Source organism: Aquarana catesbeiana, linkage group LG01, assembly GCF_042186555.1.
Source record: "Aquarana catesbeiana isolate 2022-GZ linkage group LG01, ASM4218655v1, whole genome shotgun sequence".
In the NCBI taxonomy this organism is placed as follows: Eukaryota; Metazoa; Chordata; class Amphibia; order Anura; family Ranidae; genus Aquarana; species Aquarana catesbeiana.
This window is the reverse complement of record NC_133324.1, coordinates 127574367-127586946: the sequence shown is the minus strand read 5'-3', so window position 1 is coordinate 127586946 and position 12580 is coordinate 127574367. Positions and strand designations below refer to the sequence as shown.

Here is a 12580-nt window from a genome sequence, read left to right as displayed (position 1 = left end):
ATTACTGTATAAATGTCACTGGCAGGGAAGGGTTTACCACTAGGGGGTAATCAAGGGGTTAACTGTGTTCCCTCACTGTGTGTTCTAACTGTGGGGGGATGGGACTGGGGGAGGAGACTGTTCGGTGTTCCTATCTACTAGGAACACACGATCTGTCTCCTCTCCCCTGACAGGACGTGGGTTTGTGTGTTTACACACAGAGCCATGTTCCTGCTCTGTCACGAGCAATCGCTGGTGGCCGGCAGACATTGTGGCCACCGGCAGGCGCTTTGGCTCCTCAGTGATGTGGCGGGCACACGCGCCCGCTATACCCTTAAAGCGGCCGCCATACAGCTATGACGATTTGCGCAGGGGAGCCATTCTGCTACCGTCAGACGGCGGGCGGTTGGCATGTGGTTAAAAAGGGGGTTAACTCAAGAGATAAAGCGGTAATTCTTCCTCTCTACAAGACTCTGGTCCAGCCGCACCTGGAGTATGCTGTTCAGTTCGGGGCACCAGTTCTCAGGAAGGATGTACTGGAAATGGTGCGAGTACAGAGAAGGGCAACAAAACTAATAAAGGGACTGGAGGATATTTGTTATGAAGCATTGAACTTTTTCTCTCTGGAGAAGAGACACTTGAGAGGGGATATGATTTCAATTAACAAATTCCGTACGGGTGACTGCACAATAGGGATAAAACTTTTTTGCAGAAGGGAGTTTAACAAGACACGTGGCCACTCATTAAAATTAGAAGAGAAGAGGTTTAACCTTAAACTATGTAGAGGGTTCTTTACTGTAAGAGCGGCAAGGATGTGGAATTTCCTTCTACAGGCGGTGGTATCAGCGGGGAGCATCGATGGTTTCAGGAAACTATTAGATGAGCACCTGAACGACCACAATATACAGGGATGTACAATGTAATACTGACATATAATCACACACATGGATTGGACTTGATGGACTTGTGTCTCTTTTCAACCTCACCAACTATGTAAAAAGTCCCACTAAGGCCCCTTTCACACTTATACGACTTGTCCCACGATTTTGTACTGCAAAATCGTATGACAAGTCTTTCTCCATGATTTTCAATGACTACCATTCTTGTTGGCATGACTTTAAGTCATGCCGACTTCAAAGTAGTCCATGCACTACTTTGGTCCAACTTCCATACGATTTGTACTCCATAGACCTCAATGTTAAACCCTCAAGTAGCATGCAAATCGTACCTGAATAATGTAGACACGATTTCAGCACTACTTTGTAAGCACAAGCTGAGAATGGTTAATGCCAAAGTTGTGGCAAAGTCGTATAAAGTAGTACTGCTCCCAAATCGCGGCAAAATAGCGGGCGCGAAATCGCGATAAAATCACGCAACTTTGAAGTCGTATCAGTGTGAAAGGGGCCTAAGCCCCCCCCCCCCCCCCCCTCCTTTTTTTTTCATATCTTCCAGATGTGTCCTGTAAGCCTTCAGCACTATATCCAAAAATAAAAAAAATAAATTATTAGCCAGAGTTTCAGTATGTATGATTTTTTTTTCCTGTTCATGGAAGTGTCAGTTGTATTTTCTGTAGCACATTTGTAAATGTGGTTGATCAGATGCTGGAATTGTATTAACAGGTTGCTGGTCATATTCAGCCGTTATCTGTATATTTAGTAGATGCAACATTTTTCTTTAAATACCTTGTTTTATTATCGATTTATTAAAAATGACAATTTCTAAACTTTGTTTGATTTTGAGTGTTATCTTTTTTTTTCCCCCTGATTCCACAGTGCTCTGTCAGAGGTGGAGAAATCGGCACTGCGAGCGGGACTCATCACCAACTTCAATGAGCCAGTAAATCAGGTTAGTGCAGAATTGAATACTGATGAGTCGCTTACATCTTCTATTGCTGTCCCTATGGGAATGGAATTGTGCTATTTTCCATCTAAATAAACGCTTTGAAAATGAAATAGATAAACAGTGCAGGTCGGGAGTCCTCTCTTTCATATGATCAGTAAAGTGGTGTCAGCTTCTATTTATTCTTTAACAAAACAATACGGTAGTTTAATTATTCTTTTCTGTAAGTTCCTGACTAGCAGGAACAAGAGCTATTTGTTCCTTTGCTCTAGCTAATTGTGTAGTTTAAGAGTTTGGAATATGGAGTTCATCATAATTTTTTTTTTTTTTTTTTTGTGTGTTTTACTTAAAGTATACAGTGGGGACGGAAAGTATTCAGACCCCCTTAAATTTTCACTCTTTGCCATTTGCTAAAATCATTTAAGTTCATTTTTTCCCTCATTAATGTACACACAGCACCCCATATTGACAGAAAAACACAGAATTGTTGACATTTTTGCAGATTTATTAAAAAAGAAAAACTGAAATATCACATGGTCCTAACTATTCAGACCCTTTGCTGTGACACTCATATTTTTAACTAAGGCGCTGTCCATTTCTTCTGATCATCCTTGAGATGGTTCTACACCTTCATTTGAGTCCAGCTGTGTTTGATTATACTGATTGGACTTGCTTAGGAAAGCCACACACCTGTCTGTATAGGACCTTACAGCTCACAGTGCATGTCGGAGCAAATGAGAATCATGAGGTCAAAGGAACTGCCTGAAGAGCTCAGAGACAGAATTGTGGCAAGGCACAGATCTGGCCAAGGTTACAAAAAAATTTCTGCTGCACTTAACGTTCCTAAGAGCACAGTGGCCTCCATAATCCTTAAATGGAAGACGTTTGGGACGACCAGAACCCTTCCTAGAGCTGGCCGTCTGGCCAAAATGAGCTATCGGAGGAGAAGAGCCTTGGTGAGAGAGGTAAAGAAGAACCCAAAGATCACTGTGGCTGAGCTCTAGAGATGCAGTCAGGAGATGGGAGAAAGTTGTAGAAAGTCAACCACTGCAGCCCTCCACCAGTCGGGGCTTTATGGCAGAGTGGCCCGACGGAAGCCTCCCCTCAGTGTAAGACACATGAAATCCCTCATAGAGTTTGCTAAAAAAAATACCTGAAGGACTCCAAGATGGTGAGAAATAACATTCTCTGGTCTGATGAGACCAAGATAGAACTTTTTGGCCTTAATTCTAAGCGGTATGTGTGGAGAAAACCAGGCACTGCTCATCACCTGTCCAATACAGTCCCAACAGGGGTGGTGGTGGCGGCATGGTGGTGGCAGCATCATCCTGTGTGGATGTTTTTCAGCTGCAGGGACAGGACAACTGGTTGCAATCGAGGGAAAGATGAATGCTCAGGACCTCAGACTGGGCCGAAGGTTTACCTTCCAACAAGACAATGACCCTAAGCACATAGCTAAAATAACGAAGGTGTGGCTTCACAACAACTCCGTGACTGTTCTTGAATGGCCCAGCCAGAGCCCTGACTTAAACCCAATTGAGTATCTCTTGAGAGACCTAAAAATGGCTGTCCACCAACATTTACCATCCAACCTGACAGAACTAGAGAGGATCTGCAAGGAGGAATGGCAGAGGATCCCCAAATCCAGGTGTGAAAAAATTGTTGCATCTTTCCCAAAAAGACTCATGGCTGTATTAGATCAAAAGGGTGATTCTTCTTTTTTTTTTTTTGTTTAAGTTGCAAAAAAAAAATTTGTTTTATTTAATAAATACTAGCAAAAGAAAATGGCGACACTTTATAGTATTTTGGGGGAAAATTAAAAAAAAATAAATGTTTGAAGTCCGAATTGATAGCAGCCTGATTGGAGAAGGAAGGGGGTGGGTAGTGATTGTTTGGTCCACTGATTTGGTGGGGAAACTTTTGGGGGTACGGAGGAGGGGGGGGTTAGGGAGTTATTGTTTAGTTTACAGAAGAAACACAAACAAATGTTTTACGGTCACAATACCTCAAAATAAATAGTGATTCTACTAAATACTGAGCAAAGGGTCTGAATACTTAGGACCATGTGATATTTCAGTTTCTCTTTTTTAATAAATTTGCAAAAATGTCAACAATTCTGTGTTTTTCTGTCAATATGGGGTGCTGTGTGTACATTAATGAGGAAAAAAAATGAACTTAAATGATTTTAGCAAATGGTTGCAATATAACAAAAAGTGAAAAATTTAAGGGGGTCTGAATACTTTCTGTCCCCACTGTATGTAAACCCAATCACAAAAATCGCACATAAGCTTTAACATGTAAAAGTAATTTCAAATTTTATTTTCAATATTTTATATTTGGAGATCCTGGAATGAAAGTCCTTATTCAGGTACTTTCCGTGACAACAATGTCTCTAATTTGTGTTTTCAATGGAGAGTACAAGTGGCCATGCTGATGTACATAGCACAGGCAAGATCAACTATTTTCATCATCGGGGTCAAATCTGCTCTTTGGTGAGCAGCCATTAATTATGCATGGTGTTATTACTATGATGTGTGTATTTCCTGTTTTGTGCAGCCACAGAAGAAATATAAATTCTGGTAGCTGTACAAATACAAATGCCTAGCCAGAAGTAAAGAAAAAAAACAATGACAAATGGTGAATCTCAATGACGGTGTTTACAAAATAGAAAGCCTGGCGTTCACATTTAGGCCACATTCACACCTACATTTTTTGGCAACACTGATTATATGCGAGAAAATCATTGGGGGAGTCCCGGCGATTAGCTGCGGGAGGCAGCCCAGTTGAAAGCAATGGGAGGCTGCCGGCTCTTGCAGGTAATTGCACCACTGATATGTAATCGCTACACAGCGATTACCTGTGTGTGTTCACCACTGGATGCAGACAGTCTGCATCCAGAGCCGATTACTCGCAGGTATTCGCCACCTAGCTATTACATACAAATGTTGCAATTAGATACAGGCGCCAGCAGTCTCCCATTGCTTTTAATGGGGCTGCCTCCCGCAGCTAATCGCTGAGACACCCCCCCCCCCCCCCCACTGATTTTCTCGCAAATAATTGGTGTCAAGTAAGGATGAGCTCAGACGTGTTTGCTACCGCACGTGCAGGAAGTGTAGCAATCACAAACAGTGAAACATTTCCTAATCTCTGCAGCCGCGGATCGGGAACATTTCTCACTGCTTGTGATAAGCGCTCTGCAGTGCTCTGCACGTGGGGGGTTGGGAACACGCCTGAGCTCATCCTTGGTGTCAAGCATGAACGCAGGTGTGAATGTGGTCTAAATGTCATGAATAGGGTTGGAAGGAGCAGGATAGTGGAGCAGCAGATTCTACAAGCATGCTTGATTCCAGAGTGGAACCAATGTTTTATAGAGGTTTTCCAAGATAAATATTGGTTCATTCCATTTTGACTGCTCTCTTAGGCCCCTTTCACATGGAGCAACTTCTATTCTGATCAGGGGATCAGCTCACAGATCCCCTTCTGATCAGAGCACAGTGGGCAGATGACACCTCCGTGTCCGCTCTGCACAAACTGCTCGGCACGCTGCTCTATAAGCTGCTGGGAGCAAATGGACTGCTGTCCGTTTACACTTGACTACCCTCCATTTTTTAAATTTTTTTTTAGTGAACCGGATTGAACCCAGAGGTAGGCGGGTGTAAACGGACACAAGTTTGTTTATACTCACCTGTCCACAAGAATGAATAGACCTTCTGATCAGGTTCGCCTGAAGAATTGACAGGTGGACCTGATCGGAATGTCCGTTTAAAAGGGGCCTTATTGTTAATGTTCGTTTGTAGTGGAAAAAACAAAACATATATGTAATTAAAAACAGTACCTATCATTTCAGTAACAGAGAGAATGAGGTTTATTAAATAACCAAACTGATGCAATACTGAAAGTAAAGTTTTACATTACTGATAGTAAAACTATAACTGACGTTATGATGAGCTTCAGTAATAGGTGCTGCTCGGTGACCAACTCCAGCTACATTTCCTTATTAGAGAACTGCATTGAACTGAGAAAAGATACTGGAGGACAATGAAATGTTTGCTTTAGTTTCATTGCTTTAACGTAAATAAGAACAGATTTCATTACCGTGGCTGCATTCCCTCCTGGTTCAAGTTGTACTTGCCCTGGCAGAAAATATTTTTATTATTATTATTATAATACACAATTTATATAGCGCCAACAGTTTACGCAGCACTTTACAATGTAGAGGGGGGGCAGCACAATTACAGTACAGTTCAATACAGAAGGGGCAGGAGGGCCTTGCTCGTAGAGCTTACATTCTAAAGGGAGGGGGTGGTGGTACAAAAGGTAATAGATGCGGAGAATGATTTGATGAGGGTGGCTCGAGAACAGTTGTTAGGTGGATGTGGGATAGGCTTCCCTGAATAAGTGAGTTTTCAGGGATAAATAAAATTAAAAAAATAAATAAAAATAATGGGATCTATTTTCAAAGGTTTTCACATAACATTCTCCCATGATTCTTACATTTTCCCAATCAAATCTAGTTAGGTAATGTTGTGTGAAAACCTTTATAAATAGACAAGTTTTGGTATCTCAATCCAACACTTTTTTCTTACTTTTGGATACAGCATGGGAGGGTTAGAACCACTGTTTTTTTTTTTTTTTTTTAATGTCTATGTCCTTGCTGAAATATTAATCCTCTCTTTTTGTTTGGTGACCACTTTCAGAGTGAAAATTATTCAATTGGGACTTTTGTCCAGATGACAACCCTCTAAGAGGGGGTTCACCAACAAGAGAATTTTTCTCACTTTCCAATATATTTACAGGACATTAATGAAATGGAAACTCTCCCCAAAGGGAAACAAAAAAGTAACAATCTGATTGGTGTTTATTTATTCCCTACTCTATCCAAAACAAAACAAAAAAAACAAACTTTAAAGCCCAATTGCAGGCAAATAATAAAATGATCATTTGCAGTGAGAATGTGCCTACAGTGCAAGGGCTAATTGTTCATTTATGCCTTGGGGAACAATTGAAGGAGATTTACTTATGTGATCTTCTGTTCCTCCCTGTAGTTAGACCAATCCCCTTCGCATCTGCACTCCCACGCTCCACCAGTTTAGGGTTCTGATGTTATCAAGATCAGAGCAGAATCCATAGCCCTGCACTTGACATGAGACTGCCGAGGGACAGTCCACTGCTGGATCATGGGGGAGCGCTGTCTGCCAGGGGAGCGGAGGATCAGGTAAGTAAAACTACTTCTCCTCTCCTTTAGACAAAACTAGCCATTAACCCTTGCATTAACATTTTAAATGAACCAATATATGTCCTAAAGAGAAAGCCTCAATATTTTCTACACAATGCCTTTTTTTAACAGTGGAGTGCTATCCTCCTAGTGCTGAACATTTCAGTCTGTCTTGTTAAGGTACATCTGATGATTGGAGTCTGATCTGGTGCTTCTCATGTCTTTGGGAAGAAGCACAGTCCCTGTCTAACTGCCCCTGGAGGCACTAGCTAAATTTTTTTAGTTGCCCACTATTTTGCTTGTCAGTGATTAGGTCTGTAACCAGATTCAGGATACTGATTCAGCCAGTTTGGGCTGTATTGTGTAGCAATCTGTAGTCTATGGGACCCTCACAGCCAAATGGTAAAGACTGGCTGGAATTAATATCAATCATACAGGCTTAAAAACCTTTTCTGATCACTTTTCTGTTCCCCTAGTAATCTGGTGCTGTAGGGCTGGTCATAGACAGAGCTAGTTACTTTCCTGCAACCAATGTGTTGATGGGGGAATCCCTCCTGCAGAGCTATTTTGTTCTCCCGGCGGAGGGAGAGCACAATGATTATTGCTAATGGCTATAACCGCTGCTAGCAATAATCATATGAAAAATATGACAGGCTGGTTGAACCCAAGTTGTTTGATCGATCAATCAATCTACTTTGGTACATTCGGCCTGCCCATACCGGGTTCAAATCTTGGCTGGTTCCTGCTGAACCGGCCCAGATTTTAACTGTGTATGGCCAGCTTAAGTGTCTGTAGCGCACTTCCCTCTAGCCTTAAATATGAGTCACCCAACAGTTTGTCTTTAGAAAAGTTCTGCTCTTTTTAGCTTCTTGACGGCCTTTTCTTTACATGATTGCACTGTTTTTTTTCTTGCAGATTGCTACTCAGATTGCGGTTTTAATAGCTAAAGTGGCAAGGCTTGATTGTCCCAAGCAGTGGCCTGAACTTATCCCAACTCTCGTTGAATCCCTAAAAGTTCAAGATGAGCTTCGTCAGCACAGAGCATTGCTTACTTTTTATCATGTGACCAAGACTTTGTCTTCCAAAAGACTTGCAGCAGATAGGAAGCTCTTTCAAGGCGTAAGTAAATTCTTTGTTCTGTTCTCTGATCAGAGGGTTTTCACCTCGAGTTGGCTGTGTACAGATTTATAGAGATCACATTCCAAAACAAAGAAATGCTGAGCTGATAACATTTATAACGAACGTTTAAAGAGGATTTCAAATACAATTTTTTTTTCATTGGTTTTCTTTGGAACATATACAATCCCTGGCAAAAATTATGGAATCACCAGTCCCTGAGGATGTTCCTTCAGTTGTTTATTCATCAATCTGGCTCCAGCCTTCTCTGATTGCTGTTGCTAAATCATCTTTGCAGGTTAGAGCCTTGTCATGGACCATTTTCTTTAACTTCCACCACAGATTTTCAATTGGATTGAGATTCGGACTGTTTGCAGGGCATGACATTGACCTTATGTGTCTTTCTTCAAGGAATTTTTTCACAGTTTTTGCTCTATGGCAAGATGCATTATCATCTTGATAAATGATTTCATCATCCCCAAACATCCTTTCAATAGATGGGATAAGAAAAGTGTCCAAAATTTCAATGTAAACCTGTGCATTTATTGAAGATTTAATGACAGCCATCTCCCCAGTGGCTTTACCTGACATGCAGCCCCATATCATAATTGACTGTGGAAATTTGCATGTTTTCTTCAGACAGTCGTCTGCATAAATCTCATTGGAACGGCACCAAACAAAAGTTCCAGCATCATCACCTTGCCCAGTGCAGATTTGAGATTCTTCACTGAATATGACTTTCATCCACAGTCCACGATTGCCTTTCCTTAGCCCATTGTAACCTTGTTTTTTTGTGTTTAGGTGTTAGAGATGGCTTTCTTTTAGCTTTTCTGTATGTAAATCCCATTTCCTTTAGGCGGTTTCTTACAGTTCGGTTACAGATGTTGACTCCAGTTTCCTCCCATTTGTTCCTCATTTGTTTTGTTGTACATTTTCTGTTTTCAAGGCATATTGCTTTAAGTTTTCTGTCTTGACGCTTTGATGTCTTCCTTGGTCTACCAGTATGCTTGCCTTTAACCACCTTCCCATGTTGTTTGTATTTGGTCCATGTTTTAGACATAGCCAACTGTGAACAACCAACATCTTGTGCAACACTGCGTGATGATTTACCCTCTTTAAGGAGTTTGATAATCCTCTCCTTTTTTTCAATTGACATCTCTGGTGTTGGAGCCATGCTTCATGTCAGTCCACTTGTTGCAACAGCTCTCCAAGGTGTGATCACTCCTTTTTACCTACATACTAACAAGCAGATTTAATCTGATGCAGGTGTTAGTGTTTGTAATGAAAATTTACAGGGTGATTCCATCATTTTTTCCTCAAAATTGAGTGATTCCATAATTTATTCCCTGTGCTTGTTCTATAAATCTAACTGTTACTGGCCACCACAATTATTTTTCTTGATTTCTTTTAGTATTTCTTAAAGCCAGAAAGTTGCCATTTGAAATGCCTTTAGTTTTTGGCCATGTCTGTGATCTGCTTTTTTTCTACAACAATAAACAACTGAAGGAACATCCTCAGGGACTGGTGATTCCATCATTTTTGCCAGGGGTTGTATTAATGCTATATTAATGGTAAATTGGTGTGCTTATGACCAGTTCAATTGGGAACAATCCATCATCCCTGTAAATTTAGTTTGTGTGTTTTTTTCCTCATAGTGATCCAGAATGTTGCCTTGAGTTCCAAATCTTTTAGATATAGCCACAGAATGTATTTTTGTTTTAGTTAGAGTAGGGAACAATAAAATTCAACCTATTCACCTATTTGTGGTAGTGACAATAGCCATTAAGAAAAAAATGACCAGAACAGTGGTGAAGGTAAAATCGTTTAATCGGGACACCTATTCCTCTGAAAATTATTTTAGAGAATTTTTATGTTCACATACAACAGACTTTGGTTCTCTTGCTGTTGTCTTTAAAACACAAGTAAGGGAAAACTCACCTGTGGGACACAGACACCCCACCCCCCCACCCTTCTGGAAAGATTAAAGCCCCTAGCTGTTCTAATGGGTGAGGTCAATAAAATTCTGAGATTCCGCTGTTGAGCCTCTCATGGTGTTTGAAATGGATTCCCCAGATTGCACCCCATTGTAGATGAGACCTGGGGTATATGCATTCAAGTGTTTCAGAATAAACAGATTTCTCCAGAACCATCATAGGGAACCCATCATTTAGCCCAGGACTGTCAAACCAGAGTTTTAAGATATTACAGCAACGAAAGTTATTCTGAAGACTGTTCACATGCCCGGGCCTATGGCTTTTTGGGCATAAATAGCCTCAAATCCAGCTTTGTCCTCTTTCTCATTTTGGAAGAAAATACAACCCACTCACTTTGTCTTCCCTTCCCACAGCTTTATCTTTTACATGTAAACGTACACATTTTCGACAGGCTATGTGGCAGCCATACGCCTTTGCGTCATACAATGTCTCAGACTTACTGCTTATTTAACTTCCCCAAGGCAGTTTTTAAGCCGCCAAATGGGAAAGTGACCTTTGGATACCTTCTTCTGATAAACAGCTAGATCTGATCTTCCTCTTTACGTACAAAACGTTACTTTGCTTAAGATACCAAGAATCGGGATTTAATATCCTGACCAGATCGTACTGTACTCTCCACAGGATCCACAAAATGTTCCCACAGTGCACAGTGATGTGTTGGAGGTGCAGAGAAGTGGTGGGATACATGCTGCATATTTTTTGGTCCTGTAGTAAGCTCTAAACCTTCTGGTCGATGGTACTTTGAAATACCCAAAACATAATGGACTATGAGATACCTCAGGCCTTTTTTCTGTTACACCATCACAAGATTTCCAGTAAGCCCGATGTAGGCATTCTATTGTAATTGATGAGTGCAGCAAAAAGTTGTATTCCTATCTTTTGGAAATAGAGAAGTTTACCAGGGAGGAATTCCTCCAGAAATAGCTGTATTGGCATGATATTGTGTACTAGCTCACAAATCTTTGCCAGAAACAAAATGAGTGAGGTAAAATCTGCATCTTCTGAAGGCTCAGTGATGCGAAGACCAGGGAAAGGCCCCTTCCTGTCCCCCGTCTCGCTCTGGGGGAAATCCCTCTCCTCCCCCATCTACAATCCCCCTTTTTTTTATATTATTTTATGTCCTTCCAATATGCCCCATTTATTCATATTAAATGTTTTTCATTTCCCTATTATTTATATTTTTTATTTTTTTGTGTGTGCAGAGGGTATTGCATGATAGGCTGTATGTGGTAGTTTCGGTCTTTTGTTATGCATTGTGCTTGGCCAGATTTGGACTACTAAACAGTTTTATAACAATTTCTCTGTTGAATGGCTTGTTGTGTTAAGCAGACCGCTGCTTTGGATATTGGGTCTTGTTCATTTAGTTGCATCATCAAGACCCTAATAGGGTCCTTTTCACGTGTATCCTCTGTATTTGGTGTTATTGAAAATACATAATAAAATAAAGAATTAAAAAAAAAAAAAGTAACCCATTAATTTGTATGGGCTGTCAGTGTACCAAAACGGACAAAATAATGCATCTTTTTTCTTAATGCAACGCACAACACATGTAGGCACATAGATCTCTGACTATGATAACTTCCACACAATGGTACTAAAATGCATGCAGTCAGATTAGCAATTATTTACAATTTAGCCCATAGGCACTGATAATACAATACAACGCAGTCTTATAACCGTCTCTTTAGACTTGTGTCTTCTTTAAAGCAAGCAAAAACTAGCATATCATTTTTATATTTAATACCTCTAGGCAGGCAGTCATAGAAAAGGGTTAAAAAAGGTTCCAAAAACAGAAGTAAGACATACAAGCAAACAGCATTAAAAATAAAAGAGTAAACTTAGAGAGGGAATATTTCTCCCGCTCCTAGGGCGGGAACTAGAAAACTTGGACCAAGCCCACTATATTAATGAGTTTCTTCCAGATATGATCAATAGTTTGTCAGATTTCAATTGTTATACTTTACAGATCAAGTAGGTTTCCACCCACTTGAACTGTCCAATTGGATGGAAAAGGCTGACTGCTGCATATTACTAGGGTGTCTGTACAAATTCTTCAAAACCTCATAGCTGGTTCCAGATATGGATCTGAAAGTAAGAGTAGTAGTTCCAACTGTTTATCTGTTATGCGAACATTCCAAACTTTACACCTACCAGTGCCAGCTGCAGCAGAAAAGATCAAAAATATCTAAATATCAATAACTATCCCTTATTTTGCCATAAAACTAGCATGTATGTGGTCAAACAGCTTGTCTTTGCGCCACCAAGATTTTAAAGTGTAAGTTCACCTTTACAGAAAATCTGTAAGATGAACTTACACTGGATTCCCTTCCCATCGCACCTGGTCCCGCTAACCAACCTGGAGTCCGGCGCTCACTCGTTCTGACAGATAATATAGCCACTTTACCAGTCCGGCGATTTGAAATCCCCACGGCTTTCT

At 40.7% G+C, this 12580-nt stretch overlaps 1 protein-coding gene across 1 annotated transcript in view; it reads left to right on the top strand.

Moving 5' to 3' along the window:
• IPO11 (importin 11) overlaps window positions 1-12580 on the top strand; it is a 677548-nt gene that overhangs the window by 70534 nt on the left and 594434 nt on the right. The window contains 2 exon segments of the mRNA XM_073623616.1: window positions 1752-1824; window positions 7949-8152. Coding sequence (XP_073479717.1) covers window positions 1752-1824; window positions 7949-8152 — 277 coding nt within the window.